Genomic DNA, 26784 nt, shown 5'->3' on the forward strand with positions numbered 1-26784 from the left:
TGTGATTGGCCAAATCACAGTATAATCAAATTCCCTTATAACAACTTCTGTGATTGGCCAAATCACAGTCGTACAATCAAGTGCTCTTATAACAACCGCTGTGATTGGTCTAAACTGCTTGCCTTACAGTAGTTCAAAGGTTTCAGCGTCTGTTAGTTGCGTTCGTACAATCTTACAACCCATGCAGATTAACTTAGGTTAGCATCCTTATAACAGATTCAAGCACGGAAAAGAAAAAAGGCAGAAACTTCGCTTTCTTTATCCCAAAAAAGACAAACTTTCAAGAGCAAATCAAACAATTGCCCGCAGCTCTGCTTCGTAACAATTCTTCAGGTCTCGTGTCCCTCCTTTTGTACCTTATAACATCACAAACCAACATAGAACTGTTTTCAATTGAGTGTTGAAAGTAATTAGATAATTACTTTGGTTTATGATTACTTCACTCAGCGATTGGTTCAAAGTTCTCGCGCCATAGACCTTATTCATAAATGGCGGTCAATTTATAATTCTTTTGTCGAAGTGCAAATTAACCTACCAAGCCTCGATACCCTACAGTGAATTGAAAAGAATTCTTGCTCTAAAATTAGGCTTGGTAGGCTAATTTGCACGTGGACAAAAGAATTATAAATGTTACCGCCATTTATGAATAAGGTCTATTTTTTCAAGCAATCAGAAGTGAAACCAAAACCAATCGTGGCTCACGCGTGCACATTTTCCCGCGCTCTGTGTCGGCTACGTGTAATTACTTCGAATTTTGATTGGTTTGCCGGATTGTCTCAGTCCTTTTTGATTGGTCAAAGTAATTACTTTGGTTTTGGTTTTACGACAAACTCGCTCTAAAGACTTCTTTTTATCTGTTGCTATTAGTTTGTTTCTATTATCCTTTAACGTGTGAATGTCGAGTCGGAAGTTTCCACAATATCAAAGCAGCGTAACAGTTTCTTTTTTTGGCAAATGAGCGGCTAATTTAGCATGTTGATTAATGGCCAAGCTTCCAAACTGCGAATGAATCAGAACTCCATATACGAACCGGGAAATGGATAAACCTCTTACGTCATAAAATTGTTTGTGAAGTTTCTGTAAGTCAAGTTTGCAAGTTGTCACGTGGACACAGCAAAATTGTTAACTGCTGAAGTGTACTAAAAGTTCGATGCGTCGATTTAAAGGCTTGTTTTAATTCATTTAAATTAAGGTTTGATGTAAATCAACTGGCCAAATATTTTCAACGATGGGACACTGGCATCATTTCTACATTTGCCATTCTTTTTCAGTACTTTCATTTCCAGATGTAAGCTAGACGTTTTTCTAACTAACCTATTTAATGATTTAGCGGGCGGGAGTATCCTTATAGCTCAGTGGAAGAGCATTCGGTGCCCTCACAATGTGCCCCGGTATGCCCAATTCATCATCGACTGATCGATAAAATACGTAACTACTTACATTCGAATCATTCGTTTAAACCTACTAACTGAAAGTCATCTGGGTGATTTTTTTTTCTTTTTTTTTCCTTGGAAGCAAAGTTTTTCATGGAATTTATTGACGATGCAAAAACTCGAGCAAAACTCGCCGTCCATCCATTTTAAGGCTAATGCGTGCCTTCGGTATCATATTTTACTGTTAACAGGCAATAGATGCTGATCTTGGTACCCTTGGAGAAATAAATTACGAGCTGTATGGAAGTGGAAGCTCAAGGTGAATAATACTGTTTTAAAGATGATGACGATGATGAAATCGTGTACAAGCGTGCCCATGACGATGATGATACCGATTATAATCACGACAATTACGTTGACGAACACGGCGATGACGTGGAGCATTACGACGATAACGTTGACGACTACGACGTTCGAGGAAACGAGGATGATTACTATGACGACGGTAATGATGAAAGTCAGTGAAAATGAAGACGATAAGATGATTATGACAATATTAATGACGAAGTAATTGATCTCGTACAAAAAAATACCTCTAAGGTTCTTGGACCTAACGCGAGAGCATTTCAGCTATTAAAATACTATTTTCTACCGTGCTAATCCAAACTCCATCATCCATGTTTTTCCTTTGTTATAGACTAATAATTTCAGCTGAAACTGTTTCTCTTTGCAATATAAGCTATCATTTTTGTCGATGAAGCCCTTCCTACTCTATATTATCTTATTTACCATGGACAACTGGCCTACCGATACAATCAATCCTTACTCACCTAATAAGTTGGTTCACTTTCAGAATTTTAAGTTGCGGTAGTTTTTGAGGAATACAAAATGCCCACTATTTTAACTATGTGGCCGTAAGTCGCAAGTTGGCTTTAAAGCCACCCCTCCCTCCAAGAAAACGCTGTTGTCTTACCACTGTGTCTGTAAAAGTTACCTTCGATTCACTCATGTGTTGATTCATATCCTATCAATTTATGTTCTGTTAGCTTTAAGGTGGACTCAAATGGAACCATCAGAACAACCAAAGGTCTGGACTACGAAACAGCTCAGGAATTCAAGTTTTTTGTGGTTGCGAATGACGGTGGAAGATTTTACGAGGCAAACAAAAATTACGTCACCAAAGTTACAGTCGCATTATTCGACGTCAACGACAATGATCCAGTTTTTCTGAATGCACCATATTCTGTTAATATCATGGAAAATCAGACGGATGCTGTCCTGGTGTATCAGGTTTGTTTTTTTGGGAATTTCGGAAACGACGACGGCTACGGCTACGTCAACGCCGTAAAACAATGATATCATTGGTTAAAAGAGGAAAAATAATCGTGCTGCACGTGCGGCACGCGTTTATCACATTTTTTGGCGCCAGCGCTAACAACGACGCGAAATCACTAAATTTGAAGTTCTGACGACAACGTGTGCGGAATACATGTGACGTGAAGCTTTCATTTCTCTTTTTACTCTGCAAACACTGTTACAAATTTATTTCAAGGTTTAAATGGCTATATGGAAATAGTGGTAAGAAACCTTAATTAAAGAACCCATACATTTCTCGAAAAGACGACGACGAAAGCGTCACCTGAAAATAAGACGTTGCACCATTGTAAGTCTTTCGCGATCATTATTCGATCTCATTCACTTCTTACAATGCATTTGTATGTTCACTCTTCTTTAAATGTGGTGATTTCACATCGTCGTTATACCGAGTACCGTAAAACTAATGTATGAGCTAAAATGCGTGCTGCATGTGCAACAAGATTAATCAATGATATTATTGTTTTGCGGCGTCGTCGTTTCTCAAAATCCCCTGTATCTTTCAAAGGAAGACGTTTTAATTAAGGCAGTGAATATAGTAACAATTTTTTTCTTGTCTTGACATCATATCAACAGACCGGCTTTTCACAATTTTCGGTAGTTTGTCAAGAGATTTTGCGAAACTTCCAAGAAATGAGCCTCTTGTCTTGTACGGTATTACGTCATGGTCAGTGTTATAAGGCGTAAGTGTTGTCATTTCTTAACTTCCCTAGGTATCAGCGACCGATTTGGACAGCGGTAACAACGCGGAGGTAAAGTATTGAAAATCGGTCGTAACTATCGTTACGTAGGAGAATTTGACTTTGGTGGAAATGAATTCACCTCAAACACGCATATCCCAAGTATGCTCTGCCGCTTCCGTTGAACCAACTCTTAGAACCCTTCCTACTGATATTCTTGGCTTGCACTTTGAAATGTTCATTTCGCTTTCAACATTTCTAGTAGCTCTATAGGTGGTTTTCACGTGACGTCATCGCCGCCATGTTAGTGGACGAAAACAAAAGATCTCTCATTAGCTTCTTTTGTTCGTCCACCAGAAGTCGAGCATTTCTCTATTGTTATTGATGTCTCTAGAGGTTAGTTGAAAACGCCCTATAATTGAAATTTTGCGCCATTTTAGACTCCTCCCATGACGTAACAATTTGTGACCTTTCACTGCAGTCACCAACTTCATTTTTCAGCTAGACACTCTCAATCTCTCAATGAACGCTTTTCATTCAATTGATTTATTCGTTTACCCATGTCCCATTGTTCCATCAATGACAAAGCTCTTCCCTCTTCTATCCACTAAAAACTCACAGCCCCCCCCCCCCCCCACCCCCCGACCTAACCCATTCGCTCTGGCTAAGGGCAATGCTCAAAACGTTAGTTTCCAATAAACCCAAATTATCCTATTTCGCGCAGCACTGACGTAGCACCAAATTTTATTTACAAACTAATTCCTTCACTCTTCTGTTTTCTATTCCTCGGAGCAAAGCAAAAAAGGATTGAATTTAATTTAATTATTTCCCAACAAGCTGCATGACTTGAAATTAGATAAGGATTGTTCTCGGACCTCTTGAGGAAAGCTTAAGACATATGCATGTAGAAAACAGCTCATTGATGCCCTTGAACTGTTCTTTCTATGCAGGTTTCTTTTCATATAATCAGTGGAAATATCGGAGATGCTTTTGCAGTCAATTCTAGTGGCGCTGTTACAACGATAAAGAAGTTAGATCGTGAACAAGAGCCATCTTATTCCTTAACAGTAAGTTTTGTCTAAAGATCTTGATTCTTTTCGTTCGCAGGTATAAGTATTTTTCGTTCTAGAATTCTTAGTGAAATTACGTTTTTGATGTATTCATTTATACTCCCGGTGTTTACTATAATCTACTATCATGTGCATTGACGAAAAACACGCAAGCAGGCCACAGTGACTTTTCGCGAAAGACAGCAAAATTTTATTTTTACCAACAAATACCTTGATGAAAAGGGTGTAGCAGCCTTCTTTAATGACTAGAAATTTAAAGAACTGGAACGGCAATTTACTCGAAGAAAATGACGAATGGAATTGAAAAAGAGTTTTCTAGTTCTGTTTGAAACCTTAGAAAGAGTCTTTTTCTGCGCGATATGGAATGGTCACAAATAAAGTCATTTTTCAGGCGACAAGTCAGGTATTTGATAAACTACTGTGGTGGTGATTTGCGGGTTCTAAGCCATCATATGCAATTTCATTCCAAGAGGTTTTGAAGATATTCGATTCTTGTTTTGTGCCAGGTTTTGGTGTACGATCACGGACTCCCGCGAAGAAACACAACAACAATTTTGTCAGTAACTGTATTGGACAAGAACGATAACCCACCTGTTATAAATGGCGGAGCCTACATCTCGACAAATATAAGCGAGGTAAAAGGATATGTTTTGGAAATCGTATGAACGCCAGTGCATTTTGTGATATGTATGGGCGCGAGTGATGTCTTGAATGTTCTTAAAATATCTGAGAATTTGAGAACTTTCGAAACATTATGAGTGGCACTGCACATTTAAAAACCACCAATGCTTTCTGATGTTCAGTTCAAGTATTGAGGCGTTTATTAAACTACCCAGCTTTACTATCATATCTTACGAGAGTTAGTTTGATCTCTACAGACCCTTTAGCCTGTTTTTTAAAGTGGCAGGGACCAACTGCATTGCTTTTCGTCAGGTTCGACTGTCCATCCGTCCGGTTGCAAACTAACTCTTACACTGAGGAAAGACTTCGCAATTGAGCTCCCTTTGAAAAAAGAAGGCTGGCCTAAACTAACTGCAAAATTGCCTTGTCTTTTCTCCACGCCTGTTATCCACTGAAGAGTAACTTTGAAAAGTCGTTGGCTTAGTATTAGGGAGCTTACGAAACGAGGACGACGACGGCTACGAGGACTTCGTTTAAAAATACGAGTTCGCGTTATTCATATCACTACGAAACTATATCACGTAGTTCCGCGTTCAAAATGTGTAGTAACTGTCGAGGAATTAAACTGGTGTGAGTGGGTTGGAAGCCTAGGGAGAGAACTGAAAATTCATCGTCATGTGCTAACGTCCTCCACAGAACCTTGAATTTGGTCATTTCACGTCGTCATTTAGGAGATGACGGCAAAGAAATGTACCAAAATGTAAAACGCACGTGCAGAGCGTGCAGAACCATTGTTTTTGCTCACTAAAACTGTTGTTTTGTAGCGTCGTCGTTGCCGTCGGCGTCGTCGTTTCGTAAGCTCCCTATTTTCTTTTGTGACAGGGCGACGGAGGTGGGACAGTTGTCTTCACTTTTCAAGCTTCAGATTTAGATATTGGAAGGAACAGGGAGTTGACATACGCAATTACATCAGGGCACAATGGCGAATTCATTCTGAACAGCAATGCAGGAGTTTTACAGATTTCTCCGACAGGACTTGATAGAGAGCTTCACTCCAGCTTTAACTTGAGTATTAATGTGACAGACGGTGGCGAGCCAAAGTTGTGGGTAGGTTTTTGGAGCAAGTTTCTACTATGTGGTTACTTTTTCCTTGTCGCTTGCCATGTGAATTTGATTTACTTGTGAAGGACAGAGCATTACTCTATACGATTAAAGGGACTATTTTATCCAACACGCATGTGCGAGTTAGTCAGAGATCATTATTTTGCCGAGCTCTCTGACAGGTCGTAATAAGGAAGTCCACTCCAGCTTTTAAAAAAATTAACTTGACTACTATGTTACAGACGGCGACGAGGCAAAGTTTTTGGTAGGTTTTTGGGGGAGTGGAGCTTGGGACAATTTAAACGTCACAAAAAAGTAATATCATTGGCCAAAAGAGGAAAAATATTCGTGCTGCACGTGCGGCACGCTTCTTACGAACTGCAAGTTTTCCATGTTTTCCATCCACTTTGCAAAATAAAGACGGGAATTCACCAAAATTTGAAGCTTTTGTCGACAACGCAGACATACAAGCGTGAATCGTTCATTCTTTATCTTTGCTTCAAAACCGTTTACACCAATCTATTTTTAGCAGATTTTGCAAATATTGTACTTTGTCAACGAGATTTGATTGTCACGAAAGACTTGCGCAGGCACAAACTTACATCTTGAATTGACAAATTCGTTGACATTGCCGACGAAGTCGTTATAGGTTGCGGTCACACCTGAGAGAAACATAGTGTAACACTAGTGTTTACACTACTCTAGTGTTAACTCTATGGTGTTTTGAATCCATAGGGGAACACTGAACACTAAAACTTGATTTTAACACTAGTATAAACTCCCTAGTAAGACCGCAATCATATTGTGCGTCTCGTCTTTTTCTTACTACAAAGTTCTAAGACTGATTCTTTGTCAATGATACTGCAAAGAATTAAAAAAATCGCTTGGTCATCCGAAGACTCTGCACTTTCCTTTCTGGGAAGAAAACTGAAAGAATAGCCATTACTGAAGGTCTAAACGTGGATGAGTGCGTGGAAAACGAATGGCCAGAAAACGAAGATGGAGTACCTGGAAAACAGACTCGCCATAAAGTTCAATTCTCTTTTAGTAAATATCGCAATTTAGTATATACTAAAATAGCGGATAGCGTTGAACGCGCGCGCTGATTGGCTACTCAAACTCCGCGTATCCTTTGCTATTCACCTCCGAGCAATTCGCGCGCAATTTGTGCCCGAAAATGTTGTAGTCTTTGCAGGAATAAACGAGCTAAAATGATATTCTTGTGCTGTATTATCTCACTGTTTTAGTATATACTAAAACAACTATTCACCTCAGTGTCGGTGGCTGGTGGTAGATATTTACCTCGTCGCTTAGCGGCTAGGTAAATATCCACTACTAGCCACCTCAAATTCGGTGAATAATAGTTAAATATCATTCCTGTTGATATTTTGTTATTTACGGGCCGTTCGTTTTACACCGGCCATTACAACAAAGGGAAAAAACAGAAATAACGTATTTTGCCATTTAATGTTTAATAGACGTATGTTATTTTTTTCCGGGGGTCTTCATTTTCCACTTACATTATGGGTGTGTGGAAAAAATAAAACAAAAACGATGACCCTTCGAAAATTCTCCAGAAACGACTCACCAATCATTCTAAACAACAAGAAAAGAACAAATTGTGTCTCGCCATTTACTGTTCGATATGTTATTTTTTCTGTTGGGTTTCGGTCTTGGATCTTCGTTTTCTATGCATCCAAACACAGATAGCTGTTAGCTTTCTGCAAGTGTAATGGTATACCCGAATATTTGGGCATTTTTGGCAGCCTGATTCAATAGTTTATTGGACAACAGCACCGTAAAAGTGCGATCGACTGGGTTTCAAAGCTCTCCCATCATTCAAGTATAGTCTTTCCACGTTTGACTTGAGGTAAAGTGTGTGAAATAGACTTCATGATTGCGAATTGGACTTTTGACTCACTTATGTATTGCTTGCAGGATTCCACGATTCTACATATCGACATACTGGACATCAATGACAATTCTCCCGAGTTTATTCCGAATCCATCCGATTCACTTTTGTCTTACATCAAATCGATCGATGAAGGCCCGGGCAGTGTCGGGATGGTTGTGATTGATGTTAACGCCACTGACAAAGATTACGGTACCAATGCGGAGATCAGATATTCCATGTCTGGAGATGAGAATGGCTACTTCAAGATAAACTCATCCACGGTATGTGATTGGTATATTGAGACCTCGTCCAATGTAGGGTAATTCACAAGAATTCCACTTGTGGAGTCCGCATTCCATGTCCTTAATTCCTGATCACTCACTCACTCACTCACATATGGATGCGAAATATGGGGACCGGAGCTATTATCATATAAGACCCATTTTGACAAAAGCACTATCGAACAAGTCCATATCAAATTCTGTAAACAAACACTAAATACCCCATGGTACACAGAGAACATTGCCTGTAGGGCAGAACTTGGACGGTACCCTTTAAATATAGACATAAAAGCTTCAATATTTAGTTACTCGTTTAGATTGCAGCATAAAACAGTCAACCCTCTATTAGAGGAAGCCTTTCATCACGCAAAAAGTCACAGCCAATTTTTTGATGTATTAAATAATGACGAAACTATACGAATGCACTCTACAGGCAATACATCAAGCCAACTACACATTAAGAATGCTCGTTCCTCCATAAAGAAACAGCTTAAAAAGGACTACATTCGAAATTGGCTGAAGGCTCGCAACAACACTTCCGAAGGCTCTAGAAAGAAATTTACACACAAAGAAGTCAAATTCGACTACCAATTGGAAGACTATCTCAAAACTATCAGAAACCCAGCACATAGAATAAGTATGACAAAATTGCGTCTGGGGGTTCATAGCTTGCGAATACAGACTGGGAAATACGAAAATAGAGGTGCACCAATCCCAGTAGATGGAAGAACGTGTTTAGTCTGCAATAGAGGCTATATAGAAGATGAGCGGCACTTCTTGATGTATTCCCCAGGGTACGATAACATTAGAAATGAGCTCCATTCTCTCCTTTCAACACACGATGTTGTTTTCAAAAGCCTTAATGATGAGGATAAAATACGGTATTTACTTACCCTAGAAAACGAAAGCACTTCAAAGATAATAGGTAAATACACATATTTAATGTTTCAGAAGAGAAAAGACTTCCTAAATGCAAAATAATTAAAATAATAATTTTATACCAATTGTATTACAAGTAATTGTATGATCTTTTTAGTTAATTAGTTATTCTAGTAGATATCATCACCTTTATTGTAACGAGACCGATACCTCCCTTTGGAGAGTAAGGCGCAATAAAGATTTACTGTTTTACTGTTTTTTTACACACACACTCACTCACTCACTCACTCACTGACCCACTCACTCACTCACTCACTGACCCACTCACTCACTCACTCAAAACTATTAATTGTATTACAAGTAATTGTATGATCTTTTTAGTTAATTAGTTATTCAAGTAGATATCATCACCTTTATTGTAACGAGACCGATACCTCCCTTTGGAGAGTAAGGCGCAATAAAGATTTACTGTTTACTGTTTACTGTTTACTCTCTCACTCACTCGCTCGCTCGCTCACTCACTCACTCACTCTCTCGCTCACTCACTCACTCACTCACTCACTCACTCACTCACTCACTCACTCACTCACTCACTCACTCACTCACTCACTCACTCACTCACTCTCTCACTCACTCGCTCGCTCGCTCGCTCACTCACTCACTCACTCGTTCGCTCGGTCGCTCGGTCGCTCGGTCGCTCGGTCACTCGGTCGCTCGGTCGCTCGGTCGATCAGTCGCTCGGTCACTCATTCAGTCAGTGTACTCATGCGCCACCATATCTTCTAAACGTTCTATTTCTCGGCATCCTTGGCGCGCTTCATGTAGCCTTAGGTTGAGTCTCACCTGCCGACACAAATGCAGGAAATCGTGGTGAAAAGAACGAGATTTCTTAAGGAAGTTAAATGCCTTTTAACATTTCTTAAATAGATCGTCTTTTTAACACTTCAAATTGTATTGGTTAAGCTTTGGCAAAGGTCCTTGAGTTTTTCTTGAGTTTTCTTTGCCAAAAGCTACTATAAAATTAGGTTTATATATTATCTTCCTTCCACGTTCATAAGGAACCCACGCCCGCAGTGCGCGCGGTAGTCAGAACTGTGCTATCCTGTCAACCCTTTGCCCTTTCACCGGAAACTCAACAGTGCATTTCTGTGCGTAAACGATGTTGTTGTCGATCTACCCTGTCGAAAGGACGCCATCAAAGTCTTTTTTCTCGATTTAACACAAATAAAAACATTATCAAAACAGTTTTGACGTCTTTTTACACCTGATTCGAAAATACCAGAATGATTTCGTCTTAAAATAGTTAGAAAAAGTACAAATAACAGCCAAAGTACAACTGCTGACGTCCGAGTCGCAGCTCGCTTGCAACCCAGTTTTGGCACCAAAGCTTGAAATGGGTTTCTGGCCCTTTCATTGCAAAGAATTGACGTGACGCCGGATAGCACAGTTTTTCTCGCTCGCCGAATTCTAATTGGTCAATTCAAATTACAGTAGCTCTTGCCGTATGCACGGTTACCACCAAGACCCTATAGGGCGATTATTTCAATAGAGTTTACCCCGTACGCGTTCCAGGTCATTAAAAAATACGTACTTATCAACCAATCAAGTAATCAATAATTTATTGATCAATTTCAGGGCGTATTAACAGTGCAAAGAGCTGTGGACAGAGAGAGCTTGGATATGACATTGGATGCAAAAGGCCGAGGAGTCTTTTCGCTAGACATAACAGCCACAGACCAAGCTGTTCCCAGTAATACCAGAAAGGCTTCAACTGTTAGAGTAAGTCTTTCAAAAAGATTATCTCGATTTAATTTTTGGTAACTTCTTGTTGCAATCTTAGGACAAGATGTAAGTTATTTCCTTTAAATTGGTAAATCCAATTTTTTTTCCTTTGGATTTCAAACTTATGTCAAGTGGCCAAAGTTTTAAGCCTTAATTTCAAGAAGACACTTGTTCAATTAACTGGAATTTTCTTATTTAATGGTCCACCATTACTGACTCTAAAACCTTGAGAGAGCTGGATCGCGGAGAAAATGACGTCAAAGACTCACTAGTTTAAGAATGCAATGCGTTTGTACGCGACTGAATTAATATGCAGCACGGGAATTTCGGGCTTTCAGATTTTTAAACTCATGTTAAAGCATAAATAATAAACTGCGTTTACACGCTGAAATTTTAAGCTATTGAGAAAATGACGTCACTTTTGCCTAGATCCAACCCTCTAAGTGACTTTTCCGTCTCATAAGTCATCTTGTTATATAGCTGAAAATTTTCCCCCAACAGTGCGCGCTTTCATTGGTTACTTCGAGGTCACATGACGTCTAACAATAAAACTATTTCCCGCCAGAAGTCTCTGAGCGGGCAACATTGCAAAATCTATGACGCCAGAGGGTAACAGTGCACTCTAGTGTTACCAGCGAATGTTGACCGACGACCGCCGTTGGTGTTGCCATTGCTCGTTTTGCTGGTCCCTCGGGAAACAGCTCGAGTCTCAATGTTTCCCTAGGCTGCGCCTCGAGAGATTCTCGGGAAGCAAAATTAACTGTTTCCCTCGGGACCAGTCATTAAAGGGCCACCGACAACCAGTGTCCTTTGCGCGCCTTTGTTGTTGTTATTATCCGGGCAATCGAATCGGCCGGTTCGCTTCAGAAACATCCCGTGAAGAAGAACTGCGAATTCGCTGTTCGATTTGTTTTTTAATCCAAACGCCTTCCTCCTTTCGTTCCATAATCTTAAGGTTGACGAACTTTCTTCACAGTTTTCATTTCGCTTTTAACACGAACACAACACCCAAATAACGCCAAGAATACAATATTTAAACATTAAGGAAAATATTAACAAAGTTTGATGCTACTGGGCATCCAAAACACGACGATGTGAGGCGATCGAATTTGACTTTTCAAGAAATACTAGTTTCTGTATTACAGAAAATGGCGCCGATAGCTTGCATGCCCGCAAAGACTTGTGGTTGTCGGTGGCCCTTTAAGTTTTTAATGCGTTGAGACCGTTGCGCATGAATGAAATCAGAGCTTATCTACCAATCCACAATAATCACTATTTTTCTCATTGATACTTCTGTCAGATTACCGTGACAGTAGATGACATCAATGACAATACACCCCAGTTTATTGATCCACCCCAGTCCACTCAAATCAGTGAAGCAGCTCGGCCTGGCAGTAACGTGATTCAAATCTCAGCATCCGACAAGGATTTGGGTTTTGCTGGAAAAGTTGCGTATAACATAACAGGAGGAGACCCCGAAGGTAAGTTTCCTTCCATTCGTTGTGATTGCTTGTATTTATGATCAACATCACTGTCATCGTCATTATTTTTCTGTTCCTGATTCCATTCATCAATTTTTGTTTCTTTTTTCAATTTTTTATCATCTTAGGTCATTTTGAAATTACTCCTAGTGGGTACATCCTTGTTAAAACAGCTCTCGATGCAGAGGTGAATTCCGTTTACAGTTTGACGATTGAGGCAAAAGATGAGGGTGATCCAAGAAGGGCAAACTCGGTAAGTCAATTATGATAAAGGAAATCGAAGCCCATAAGACTCCTTGATTTCATTGTTGTTTGTAAGGTTTGCCGGTTTTTTCTTTTTTTTTTTTTTTTGCACTGCGTGACAAAACAGGAGCATTACAAAATCACAGAACGTTTGGAAAATACATGCAGAAAGGCATTTTTACTTGATAAGTTTGCTTGGTGATAAAGTTCTTTGAAAGGGAGAATACATTTATCCGCGATTTATCCAATTGTCACGGGCTCTGCCTTAGTTAAAGAAGCGTATCATTGTGGTTTCTGCCTTCGTTTTCATTGTTTCGGTGGCGTTTGTGTTTTTAGGGCGGCTTTGCAATTTTTTTATGTCACCAAAGTGACCAACGCTGTTTTTAAGGCGGCCCTTTTCTCGTTCATCTTTTTTTCCTCCACAGACTGTGATATCCATCGCAATTGATGATGTTAATGACAATGATCCTGTCTTCAACCAATCATCCTACACCAGTCACGTGATGGAAAATTCCAACGTGAGCACGAGCGTTGTGACTGTTTACGCAACAGACCGCGATCGAGATGAGAATGGTCACGTGTCTTACACGATAACAGCTGGGAATATCGAGGACGCTTTTAAAATTGACAATCTGACGGGAGTTTTGTCAGTCAAGGGTTCCATCGATAGAGAAAGGATTAAAGAATATAAGCTTACTATACAGGCGGAAGATGGGGGCCTACCTTCCAGTAGAAAGGTAAGAAAAAGAGAGATAAGTCTTGTCAAATGTCCTTCCTCCAACAAGCTGTTGTTCCCCTGTTCCGGATACTAAGGCCCCCTATCTTAAAAATTTGGCACGGCACTCCGAAATCTCGGTACCATACCCATGTTTTCAAGACGGCACGGTAAAAATTTCCTGTGTAAACAGCACAAACAGAAAGTATATCAGGCGCCTGTGCCAGAAATTATATGGGTGCGAAGCACATCTCTGGAGGGGTGCTAGGCACTCAGAATATTGGTGCCGAGCCAATTTTGTGCGTGTTAAAAGGGGTTTGAGACACGAAAGCACAGTGAAGCTTTCTTTAAAGATAATTGATCGATCAAGCGCGAACAAAATCACAGAATTTTTGGAAAATACACCCAAAAAAGCATTCTTACTCTATAAGTTTGATTAGTGACACATGGTCTGGGTGACTGGAAGAGTTGAATCTAGTTCTACTTTCCCCACCATTACGACTCTTCCGACTAAAAAAATTTTAATGGAAACGTCTGTCTAGAGCGATCTGATGCCTTTCGGCGAGGCACTATTCTTCGTACTAAAACACGTGTCATATATTGTCCAATCAGACTTAAGAAAATTGCCTGGCGCCCTTTTCGCACCTAATTAAAGTCAAACAAACATGACGGCAAGTGAGATGGTGAGTTCATTTGTTGTACCGTTAAGATCATATGGAAAGCAGGCCTCAATGAATAAAAACAATCTGTATCTTACATTTTCTTTCTGAAAGGCATTTGCTGAGGTTGTAATCAGCGTCCTTGATGAGAACGACAATCCACCGCGATTTAAAGAAAGCTCTTATGAGGCAGACGTTGCGGAGAACTCGCCAGCGGGAACTACTGTTTTCCCTGTAAGTTATATACGTTTCACTTCTGCTGTTAAAATGACATTTTTTATCTTTACCCTTTTATAAAGCCACATTTGATTTTGTTTAGTATATTTTGCACGTGAGAGATCCTGCCTTTCTAAAACTGATGTTGCTGCTAACTCGAAAACCTATCGGTTATCTCGTTATTAGGTATTTTCTTGTATTTACATATGTTTTAGTATAAAAATATAATTCCAATGAATGAAATGTGATGTATGAATGAATCATATACCGAACTGCGGATATTAAATCAAGTAAAGCCTTGATCCTCGCAGTTATTGACGCAATTTTAGCAATTGCGTAGAGAAGCCTGAAAAATTCAGGACTTCGCAGTGGGGTTTGAACCCGTGACCTCGCGATACCGGTGCGACGCTCTAACCAACTGAGCTATGAAGCCACTGACGTCGGGAGCTGGTCATTTGTGGGTTCTAATTTTTCCGTGAGGAATGAATCAATGAAAGAAATGATATATAAAATGAATCATATACCGAACTGCGGATATGAAATCAAGTAAAGCTATGAAGTCCTGATTTTTTCAGGCTTCTCTACGCAATTGCTAAAATTGCGTCAATAACTGCGAGGATCATTATAGCTTTAGTTGATTTCATATCCGTAGTTCGGTAAATGATTCATTTCATACGTCATTTCTTTCATTGATTCATTCCTCACGGGAAAATTAGAACCCACGAATGACCAGCTCCCGACGTCAGTCCTGAAAATTTCAGGCTTCTCTACGCAATAACTGCGAGGATCATAGCTTTAATTGAAATATAATTCCTTATTATATGCCTAGCTCCGTGAGCGGGCAAGATGAACCAAATCCCGCGCTGTGATTGGCTCCCCGAGCGGGCAAGATGGAGCTGTACTGTTTTATCCCATGTAATAAATCCTTTATTGACCAAGCTTGTTCGGTCAAGATGGCTGGATATTGGTCTCCTTCTTTTGTTGCGTGTTTATGGACCGAGACGAAATAACACGCAAAAAAACGAATTGGCCAATGTCCAGCCATATCTTGACCTCACGCTTGGTCAATAACCCATATATCTTCTAGTGTATGTTGATCCTCAAAATATGAACAACTGAACAATGCATGTCATGATCTCCACAGAAAGTCGTTATTGCTGCAACAGACGCTGATGAAGGAAACAACGCTGAAGTTTCATTTTCAATCGAAGGTGAGGACATCGATTCACTTTCCAGTGATTCCTTGTAGCCTTAAGTAATAGCAGATTTTAGAAATAAATGAGGAGTTTTGTGATTGGGCTAACTCAGCCTTAATCACCATATCTTAATAATAGGAGGCGATATCGAAGTCCTTCGAACATCCCAGATTGGCTAGGTAGAGTTAACATCTTAGTTGGCCTTTCTTCTAGAGTTAATTCCCTTTCCTTTTCGGTTTATTAATTTTCCCATAAAATGTAGCATTCCACAATATTTCCAACCGTTTTTTCTAGTCGGCCAGAGATTCGGCGCTCAGGGCAAGTCGGAAACGCTGACGGTTCCGTGTTTCACAGCTCTTGTCCACCAGTTCTCTACTCAGCCAATGGCATACTATTTGGAACGATGCGCTTATGCCATTGAGATGGAGATATTTCATCATGTATTTGTGATTCACAAAAGGTGGTCAAAGTCATTTTGAACAAAAAACTTTCGGCGCCGATTTGTTACGATTTGGCTCGTTTCATTGAATGACCAAAGTGGCAATTTTCCTTTTGACTTGCGGCACTTACTAGGATACTGCTGCAAACAGTGCTAATGCTAAACGACATTACATCATTTCAGAAGTCCATTAACCAGAAGTATCGATCTGCGATGGAATGCAGCCCCTCAGTTGTCGGTTATTCTCTATTTTTTGGACGGCTACTGTGAGATTTTTGCGGGGAAAAAACGTGGCGTTAATGTGTTGCACGATCCATGGCTTTACATTAAGCACGAGCAATCCCTCGTGCGGTTTCTTGGTTTCAAGCCAATCAGAGGCGTTGTGGTCAACAGGCCTAATCTGATTGGCCACATTTTGGCGGGACCCGTATTCTAAATTTAGATAATGCAGTAGACTGATGAGCCAAGGCCAAATGAGATACATCGACATTTCTGGACTTCTCATCATTTCGAAGACGTGATGAGCATTTTTGTTCTGTTTGTTTACTGTGCAGGTCAAGGCTCATATCTTTTCCAAATCAATTCAACAACAGCAGTGATCACTACTCGCATTAGCAACTCTCTCGACCGAGAAACCAACGATTCCTACGACTTGACTCTCATTGCAACAGACGGCGGAAACAAATCATCGACTGTCCCACTGGTGGTGACAGTGACAGATGTCAATGACCAACTCCCCCGGTTTAGTCAACAAGTATACTATGCAAATGTGTCGGAGGACGCTGCCCGTGGTACCATGGTAACGAGGCTGACGGCGACAGATCTGGACTTGCTTGTTTTGAACAAGGAGATAACCTACACTTCTACTGGCGCGGATGCGAAGTTTTACATAAACAGAGCAACAGGTAAGTGAATTTATTTGCTTGTTTTATTTCCTTAAATTTTCATTCCATTCTTGTGTTTGTTCGATTTTCCGATCTGTTGGCCAATCGTGAAGTCTGTTTAGAGAGGTGCGAGACGTATTCTTTGAGAGGCAGATAGACAGAGGGACGGACGGGCAGTCGTACAGTCAGACAGATCTGTTTCGTAGACTTGTTTACTGAATGAAAATAAATGTATATATTTGAAGTTCGAGTTATGGAGAAAAAAGTAGAGGTGATCCTCGCACTTAAGTAGACAATTTTATCAATTATCTCTTAGAGCCAAAACCAAAACCAAAGTAATTACTTTGACCAATCAAAAAGGACGGAGACAATCCAGTAAACCAATCAAAACTCGGAGTAATTACACGTCGCCGACACAAAGCGCGGGAAAATGTGCACGCGCGAGCCACGATTGGTTTTGGTTTCACTTCTGATTGGTTGAAAAAATGGCGCGGGAACTTTGAACCAATCATTGAGTGAAGTAATGCAAAACCAAAGTAATTCGCTAATTACTTTCGACTCTCAATTGAAAACCGCTCTATAGACACCTGAAATATTCAAGTGACTTCAACGGGATTCGAACCCATGATCTTTCACGGGGAAACATGACCCCTACAAATTGACTTGCTGCTCCCAACTGAGTTGCTTCATTGCTCATTTGGTAGAGCATTGCACCGGTATCGCAGAAGTCTTGGGTTTGAATCCCTTTGAAGCCGCTTGAACTTTTCAAGTATCTGTAACCAGGTGATCTGGTGACGTAATTCGGAGGACTGGGAACAAAAAAATTTTAACGCCGTATCCCACAACTACGCGCGGCCTTATTTTCGAATTCAACATGGCAGAGGCGAGGTTAGATCTTGTCGGGTCTACTTGAATGTTCATTCAGGAACAGGAAATGTGGTAGATACGTAATAATCTGTTGAGTTTTGGCGATGGCAATACTGCGGGGAGTTGGAAACAACACCTAAGGCCGCGCGGGGTTGTGGGATACGGCGTTAAAATTTTACTTCCCAGTCCTCCAAATTACGTCACCAGATCACCTGGAAGAGACGATTGCTTAAATTGTCCAGTTAAGTGCGGCGATCGCTTCTACATTTAGGCTTGTTTAGTGCAACCTTTTGTAGCAATGGCTGAACACTCATCACAGGGCTTACACCGAAGCATACTTAACATTTACAAGCTATCAGTGTTAGTCACAGCTCAAGAGTATTGGTCATGGATAAGAGCGACATCAGGATTTGCGATACTTAAGACGTCTGAAAAGCTTATCATTCACTCACTTTTCATTTTCAGGGGACGTGATCGTTGATTCAACGTTAGACCGAGAATTCAAAAGTCATTATGTGCTTCACGTGACAGCGGCAAACATTGGAGAGAATGCACCTGAAGGAAGTTGTCAATTAAACATCACTATCACTGACGTCATCGACGAGAAACCGTATTTTGAAAGTGACGTGCTGTCATTCCATGTCTTGGAGAATGCTACCATGGGAACGAGAGTAACCACAGTGAAAGCCTTGGACAAAGACATTGGTGATACGGTTCGGTATTCACTGGAAGGAAGTGATTCGCCTGGCTATTTCCGTATTAACCGGACCACTGGTGTGATATCAACTGTTGGTCACCTTGATAGGGAAAACATGACAGAACATGTGATATTCGTTCAGGCAATGGATAGCGTTAACTTGACATCCGAAAAAGTAAAAATTATTATTAGGATTGACGATGTTAATGACAATGCTCCACTCTTTTCGAAACCACTTTACGTACAAGATTATCGCGAGGAGTCTCCGAGAGATACAAGTATTCTCACTGTCCAGGCAAATGACCCTGATTCTGGCACAAACGCCGACATAAGATTTACCATTGTCGGAAATGCCACAAGATATGTGAAAATAGACGCCTTAAGTGGTTTCATTTCCCAGGCTGATAACCCACTTGATCGCGAAGTATCACCTTTTTATAATTTCACCGTTCGTGCCAGTGACATGGGAATCCCACCGATGTTTACCGAAGTGAATGTATCCCTGGTGCTGGTTGATGTAAATGATAACAGCCCGACTTTCAACAGGAGCGAATATCGTGGTTATGTTAGGGAGAATCAGCCGATTGGTACGCCTGTGTTGGTTATCACAGGAACAGACCGAGATTTGGGGTCCAATGCCAGATTGTCTTATGGGCTACATGGCGGTAACTTCCGCTTTAGTATCGATGAAGATACTGTAAGTGATATTCTTTTCAATGAAACACCGACCTTCAGCTTTGGATATAAGCACAAGATTGAGTACAAGAGCCACTTTTCAAGTTCACTTTTTGTGCTTTAATCAAAAGCCTTTTTGAGTATCTTTTTCTTATTAAAACCTAATTATGACGCGATAAGCAAGAAACGATTCCTCCATATGCGAATTAACGAAAACGTGCTCGTAACCAAATCTGAAGATCACTTTCATACGAAACAGTTCTGACAAAATGGCAGTAGTGAAATAGTGTAACCCTTTAAATATCTTAAAGAGAACCTCCACTTTTACTAAAGAATTCGTATAAACCGAAGGAAATTATGTTTACAAACAAATTTGTTTGAAATTCGTATTTAAAACAGTGTTTATATCAAGAAAAGTGAATTTTAAAATCGCTTATTTTCACTTTCAAATTTCGCGGGCGCAGCCATCTTGAATAATTGTGACATGCTATGGTTGCCCTATTGTTCTGACACAAAGAGCTTTTGTCTCATAACAATAGGGCAACCTTAACACGTCACAATTATTCAAGATGGCGGCGCTCACGAAATTTGAAAACAAAAATAGGCGATTCTAAAACTTATTTATTTCGGATACAAATACTTTCTTTTAAAATAGTTTAGACTTACTTGACTGTAACGGTTATTTCCTGTGATTTAAAGTTATTTTTTTTGTTGAAGTGGAGGTTCACTTTAAGCCTCCGAATGCATGTCTAACGTTTTGAAAAAAATCGTTTAGGAATGTAATAGAATCATACAGGTGGGGTTTAAGGAATAAAAGAAATATTCAGAATAGGAAACTTAAAAGTAAGTGGCAATGAACATGATCATGATACTGACGTCAGTCATGGCGATGACGTTGATGAAGATGATGATGGTGATAATGATTTTGTTGGTGATGACGACGACGACGACGATGACCCACGATGACGAAGTCGATGACGCCGACGACGACGATGACCGACGACGACGATGACGATGACGACGACAATGCCGACGACGATGACGATGACAACGACGATAGCGATGATGATGTTGATAATGATGATTGTGGTGATGACGCCATCTATTACCTACGGGGACGATATTAACCGGCAATGAAGACGAAGTCAAAGACGACTTCGGTTGCTTTGCACTCGAGGAAACAATGCCATTAATTTTTGTTTCAGGTGACAAGCTTGCTACCAAAACACTATGACTAAAATGTCTGTCTTGAAACCAGAGGTTTAGTTGTTTCAGAGAGACATGGGCAATTTTGTTTTTGTTTCCTTCCGCTGCACAGAAATTTTAACTTAATTTCTTTCTGCAGGGAAACATCACTACAGCTGTTGTCTTGGATCGAGAGCAGCCTGGAAGCCAGACGTACACTCTTACCGTCTTAGCTGCCGACGACGCAATTCGAAGCCGCCAGGGAACGACACAGGTAAATAACATGAAGAGTTTATTCATCAGAATCGAGAAGAACGCCGGCATAGACCTCCTGGTTGCAAAACCATAGGTTTGATTCCTGTTCAGGACCACTCAGACTTTTGCGAGTTAGCCAGAGCCATTATTGATAAAGACTGACTCTCTTCATTCATCACCATTGACAAAAATTTACCAGCCCGTTTTTATTAAATAACATTTGTTTTTAGGAAAACAAGTTTCTGGGTCCTGTCTAATGAACAATAGCCCACTTTTCGATTGACGTCACGATTTAGGGTCCAAAGCATTATGGGATAAATATGCGGGCAAAGACAGACACTTTTGCGATGCTTGTCCTCATTTCTGTCCCATAATGCTTTGTAATAAGTTATTACGATCAACTCTTATCAATTTTGGAAAATGCTGGTTTAGAAATGAACAAGTTGCAAACGAGAGCTGATGTGTGAGTTGATCGTGATGGATTCGAAATCTCGTAGTCTCTAAATTTTAAACTCTAAACCTTGAATTTTGTAACTTGCTTATGTTTAAATTAGTAAGTAACATAATAAAGCTCAACCTTATTTAGTTCATACAAACATTGTACGAGTTCTAAGCATGTTTTAAGATATATCAGGTCTATTTTTATTCTTACTATTGTGATCGCACATTTTCAAATGACGTGATTTTACAAAGGTTACCTTGTTTATCCAATACATTAATTTGGGAGTTTTTCGAGTTTTGGATAGGATATCTGATTCAATGATATTAATTGATTGATTGGTTGATAGGTTATTGTGACTGTTCTCGATGACAATGACCATTCTCCAGTCTTTTCTCGAGCAACGTACACTTTTTTCGTCTCTGAAGATGTCAATGTTGGTTACCCTGTGGGAATTGTGTCTGCTACGGATGAGGATGAAGGAAGAAACGCTGAGATATATTTCCTTGTAAATGCAGATAACGAAAGTAAGTGCCGCTATTTAAAGTTTTCGTAATGGATGAAGTAAAAAATGGTGGTAAAGACGCCATCACGGTCACCTCTTTGTGTGTTAATAAGTAGAGAAATGGTTTAGTTTTAGACTTACATATATGCAACGAACTTGAAAGAGAAAGTGGAGGCAGAGTAAAAACTAGGCGTTCATCCGTTACCCATCGATTTTAGCAGGATCTCTGTAGAAGTGAATATTGCAGCAACACCTTAATCAGAGGGTGCTAGAATCTCCCATCGGAAATTATCGGATCTATCTCCTCATTTTCATTAAATCAATGAAGTCATCTTTATTATATCAATGAAGTCCACTGTCTTTCTGCCCAATTTTGAGTTCATTAGTTTTTAGCCGACTAAACAGGTTGCTCAATGGATCGACCAATCGATTAATTGGTGGGCTAGTTGCAGTCTGACTCTTGAAATGGTTGTATGGCTGACTGATCAATGAACCGACGGACGACCGACGGACCGGCAAACCAATAGACCGACATAGCGACGGACATACCGATGAACGAACCGACAGACCCAGTGAACTGACGAACTGACTGACCGACTGCTTGTTCACTTACCGTCAAGTTCGCTTGCTTGACTGATTGATTGTTTTGCGCATTTTCAGGCCTTCCTTTAAAGGTGAATAGGTCAACGGGTATCGTTGCAACGTCAGGAAGCTTGGACAGAGAAACAAACGCCAACTATACATTTGTCATTATAGTAAGTGCATTCTATAAAAGTACAGAATATAACTGTCACGTTTCTGAGTAAAAGCAACACGGTCAGTATAAGACATGAGCTATACTGCACGGACTACGGACTACAGGCCATCGGCGAGGTATAAAAACAGACTGGGTTATAGAAACAGACTGGGGTATAAAGCGGGGACTGTACCCTCCGGACCGGCCAGGTATAAAACATAAACCAAGTTTCAAGAAGAACACAACGGACTGAATGTCAAATACGCGTATATCACTGACTTGAAGACTTCTCAAACGTTCGATCACATGTTTAAGCATATTAAGCCTTTGTGATTTTTATGTACACCGAAGAGAAAATGAGCAACAGTGGAGAAAGAAAGAGAAACGTGATACACATGTAAAAAAGTAATCATTACTGATCTGCAGACGATGAACCCTAAGGATTTAATCTATTCAAAAGCTATTGTGAGCCTGCGAATACGCAGGCCAGATGATCACACAGGGGCACCCAACGAATCTGTTCCTCACATTATCTGTTCCCTAGAGGAATCTTGCTGGCTGGCAAAAATACAGGTGTTTCGATGAGCTGGCTGGGAAATTTTGTTATTGATAGAGGTTTTGCCTGGGAATTACTGACTTTTTCTAGCATTTCAACCCCTTCCCTCTCTCAGAGAGTGGTCACAAACATACGACGGCTGGTCAGAGTGATTGCGTTTGCGGAAAAAAACCTGTTTTGTCCCGGTTTTGTCGCTTTTGTTCGGTCGTTTTGGATCGAGGGATTTGAAAGCGCGCGGAATTCCTGGCTGGGAGATAAATTTGATCAGCTGGCTGGGAAACCAACCAATTTTATCTAGCTGGCTGGGAAATTTCTTGTGTGTCTTGCTGGGAAAAAGGAACAGATAATGTTCTCCCAGCAACACTGAAAAACACCTGAAAATGCCTTAATAACATTTATTTTCATTAACTGGGGTATAATAATACATTTTACGACAAATTGGTCGTTGGGTGCCCCTGATCACAAAGTGGCAGTATGCGTTGCACATATACACTTTGTAAACAGCCAATAGTTAGTCTGGAAAGTCCGTGACGCTTCTTTTGAATTATCACTTTCTGATCACAACCTGAGTAGATTGCCTGTGAACTATGTTGATAGCTAATTACATTTCCATTATGAACAGAGAATTTATATTTTTAACATTTAGATTGCACTCTTCTCTCTGATCTTTTAGGCGCGTGACAACGGGGATTCCCCTCTGGAAAGTAACGCAACAGTTCAAGTCATAATCAACGATGTAAATGACAACCCACCTCGATTTGAACGCTCCACCTACAATGTTTCATTACGAGAAAATGCATTTCCCAGGACTGAGGTGCGTTTTTACATCTCTCATCTTCCCATTTAAGTTAATCCACACTCTGAAGTACTCGAAGTTGTTACATTTGGCGTTTTAGAGTTTTGAATCTGAATTCCGGAAAATTAGGAATTGTGATGCACACATATTGGGATCCGATGCAAATTATTCAAAGTCATGGTTTTATAGAAATCTGCCATTTAGTTCGTTACATATGTGGCATTAGGAATCAGTTAGAATTCAAAATCCGAATATTCTAAATACTGGAAATTGAGGGATTAAGACAGACGGATTCGGATCCAAAGGCAGATATCAGGAAGTAGGCTTCTTTTTTTTTTGAGGAATCTGGAATTCAGTTCGAGGGAATTGCAATCCAGCTTTAGATATGCGGAAAGTAGGTCAAGTTCAAGAAATCTGGAGTCAGGGAGCCGATTCCCCAGACATCCAATAATCTGGTTCTTGAAGTCCAAAATCCGGAATCCCGGCTTCAGAGATCCGAAATCTGGATCTAGAAATTCCAACTCATTCGCAAAGATGTGGAAACTTAAAATAGGTTCTGTAATTTAAATTTAATGGTTTCTTTGTTTTTTGTTCACTGATTTGATGACTTGTTAGGTGGCAGCCGTGTCAGCTACTGACCCAGACTTAGGTGCTAATGGCCAATTCCGATACAGCATTGAGGGTGGTGACCCACGTGATCAATTTTCAATAAACGGTAAAATAGCTTTAGACTTTTAAACTAACTACGTAGCTGTATGATCATTTTATACTTAGTTAAGTATCCTGAAGTTTGGTATTTCGCCTTATTGACCTTTATTTTTTTTGGTGTAAACAACGAATTTAAAAGGTTTTGTTTTTACTAATCATTGATGCTGTAGTTAACAATTATTCACCGAAGATGACGTAAATATATATCAACCACTTTCACTGAAACTGAACTGAATAATTGTTTTAGTGTATACCGCACGAGTTGAATAATCAACTGAGTGAAAATTTTCTTTATTTCTAACAATGGTCTTATTCGGACGACGGCCATATATTGGCCATAGACAATAGATTTCGTACCCCGAACCTCGAGTTGAAATGCTTGGGAGCGAGTTTCGGCTGGGAAAACGAGAGTTTTCAATCCCGGACTCAACATGGGGACCGTGTGATTAATAAGGCCCATACACCAATAGAAGTGAAACAATAAGCCGTTTTGTTCATCGTATCTTTATTAACCCTGGTTTTTTAGAGTAGCTTGGTGTAGCAAATATCTCCGAGCATTTACTCTCAATCAGAACGCGCGGAAAGCACTTTTCACTGGAGTGGTACATACTATTATAACGATATCGAGCCAGAGCTCTGAAAGAGAGAAAAGATTGACTTTTGATTGAGAGATTTGATATCCGGAACGTGTGCTTTAACCTTGCTTGAGCACACTATTGTGAAACTCACTTTAATGAAAGGTATCCGAGAGGGAAAGGACAAAGCAATCATCCCATGAAATTCTTTTTTTTTTTTTCCTTCTTCTTTCAGCGAATTCTGGAGTCGTCACTTTAAGGGAAAAGTTGGACCACGAAACACAACCGTTTTTTAACATTACAATTTCGGCCGAAGACCTTGGCAGTCCCGCCCTCTCTGGTTATGCTCGTCTCCTAGTAACCGTCATAGATGTAGATGACAACGCGCCTGTCTTCCACCAAGAACATTACTCCGCCGACCTACTTGAAAATGCGACCGCGGGCACGTTTGTCTCCCAGATCAACGCGAGTGACATGGATGCGGCAGACTTACACAAGACAATTCATTACCGAATAGAAGAAGGGAATGAAGACGAACACTTCATCATCGGCGAGTTAAATGGTACTGTGTATTTAAACTGGACTGGCATTGGCCTTGATCGAGAAAAAGTGGCAAGATATTCCTTGGTTATAGCCGCGATTAGCAGAGTAAATGACACTGAGCAGAAGTCAACTACTACGGTAAATACTGAAATCTGTAATAGCCTTTTATGTTCAACAGATTGGCTCAATCGACCATTTTCGAAATATTAATATTTAGCTTGACAGCGAGGCAGAGAGGACAAGTTGCAATGAATGTGAAAGATATCAACATATCAGGCCACTTTCCTTTTTCTTTGTCCTCTAAACCTCTCTTTCAAGCTGAATTTTAATATATCGAAAGTGGCCTATTTCATGGAAGGGTGATAGACTTGAAAAGTATACAGGGAATGTTCGACAGAGGAAACAAAAGCACCATGGGAAATTATATTTTATAGCGGAGCGCCACACTCTTATGGTAATCATAGCTTACTAATCAATGCGACCAACATGGCGGCCGTTTACAGCGCACATCTTTGATATTGGACTTCGTCGGTTTGCGAGTTCGTATCTGCCACAAGAGGTGTAGTGATAGTGGATGTCGATAGATTTTGCGTAGATTAACAAAGCAAATCAATGACTAATAGGTTAAAGACGACAGCTACCCGAAGCTACGCATTCGGAATGTTACGCAACGACGACGACACCGCCGATGACGCCTTCGGGAACGGCTCACTGGGTTCAGTGAGAACGAAGACGAATAGCAGAGCGGAAGCGCCAATTCACGACGTGCAATCTTTGTTTGTTATTTGTTTCAAGTCCGATTCTTCACTCCAGTTGCAGGATACTTCTCACTCAATACTCACCGTCAACGAGATGGAAGAGAGGATTTGCAACCAACAGCTAGAGACAGATAACAATGCTGCAATGTGCAGTTGCTGACTGGACAAACAAAAGGAGCAAATGAGAGATCTTTTGTTTTTGTCCACCAAAATGGCGGCGGTGACGTCACGTGAAATCCTCCCATAGTCGAAAAGAACTTCGGATACCCCACTGGACGTAGTTCTAATTTGTATTTTTTTGTGTGACGTTTTCATTGACGGGACAGTTTTTGCACGGACTGGGTCTAAAATTCGTAAAGATCCTGGACTTTCATTTGCTCTCTTTCAAACCAAAATAAGATTTCATCATATCCACAGTACAGACATACATGGTTTTTTTCAAAATTTACTTATATTATACATAGGCGTGGAGTTAGTACAAAGCCGTTTTACCTCACTCTAGATGCAAGTTACACTGAAGCAATTATCCTCTTGTTATTTTACAGCTGACGGTTACAGTTTTAGATGTGAATGACTTTATTCCAATGTTTGTACCTGAGTC

At 40.3% G+C, this 26784-nt stretch overlaps 1 protein-coding gene across 2 annotated transcripts in view; it reads left to right on the forward strand.

Annotated features, from left to right (window-relative positions):
- LOC138032817 (cadherin-23-like) overlaps window positions 1–26784 on the forward strand; it is an 83551-nt gene that overhangs the window by 27334 nt on the left and 29433 nt on the right. For both annotated transcript variants that reach the window (XM_068880540.1, XM_068880539.1), the window contains exons 15-36: window positions 1625–1692; window positions 2420–2663; window positions 3461–3499; window positions 4378–4494; window positions 5004–5132; window positions 6001–6225; window positions 8158–8394; window positions 10909–11052; window positions 12356–12536; window positions 12665–12789; window positions 13205–13516; window positions 14268–14387; window positions 15514–15580; window positions 16559–16909; window positions 18221–19149; window positions 20473–20586; window positions 21356–21533; window positions 22172–22266; window positions 23477–23617; window positions 24215–24314; window positions 25118–25563; window positions 26729–26784. The exon at window positions 26729–26784 is cut by the window's right edge and continues 140 nt beyond it. In XM_068880540.1, the coding sequence (XP_068736641.1) occupies window positions 1625–1692; window positions 2420–2663; window positions 3461–3499; window positions 4378–4494; window positions 5004–5132; window positions 6001–6225; window positions 8158–8394; window positions 10909–11052; window positions 12356–12536; window positions 12665–12789; window positions 13205–13516; window positions 14268–14387; window positions 15514–15580; window positions 16559–16909; window positions 18221–19149; window positions 20473–20586; window positions 21356–21533; window positions 22172–22266; window positions 23477–23617; window positions 24215–24314; window positions 25118–25563; window positions 26729–26784 (4418 nt within the window). The remainder of the gene's footprint in view (window positions 1–1624; window positions 1693–2419; window positions 2664–3460; window positions 3500–4377; window positions 4495–5003; window positions 5133–6000; window positions 6226–8157; window positions 8395–10908; window positions 11053–12355; window positions 12537–12664; window positions 12790–13204; window positions 13517–14267; window positions 14388–15513; window positions 15581–16558; window positions 16910–18220; window positions 19150–20472; window positions 20587–21355; window positions 21534–22171; window positions 22267–23476; window positions 23618–24214; window positions 24315–25117; window positions 25564–26728) is intronic.

Source organism: Montipora capricornis, chromosome 14 (assembly GCF_036669925.1).
Source record: "Montipora capricornis isolate CH-2021 chromosome 14, ASM3666992v2, whole genome shotgun sequence".
Classification (NCBI taxonomy): Eukaryota; Metazoa; Cnidaria; class Anthozoa; order Scleractinia; family Acroporidae; genus Montipora; species Montipora capricornis.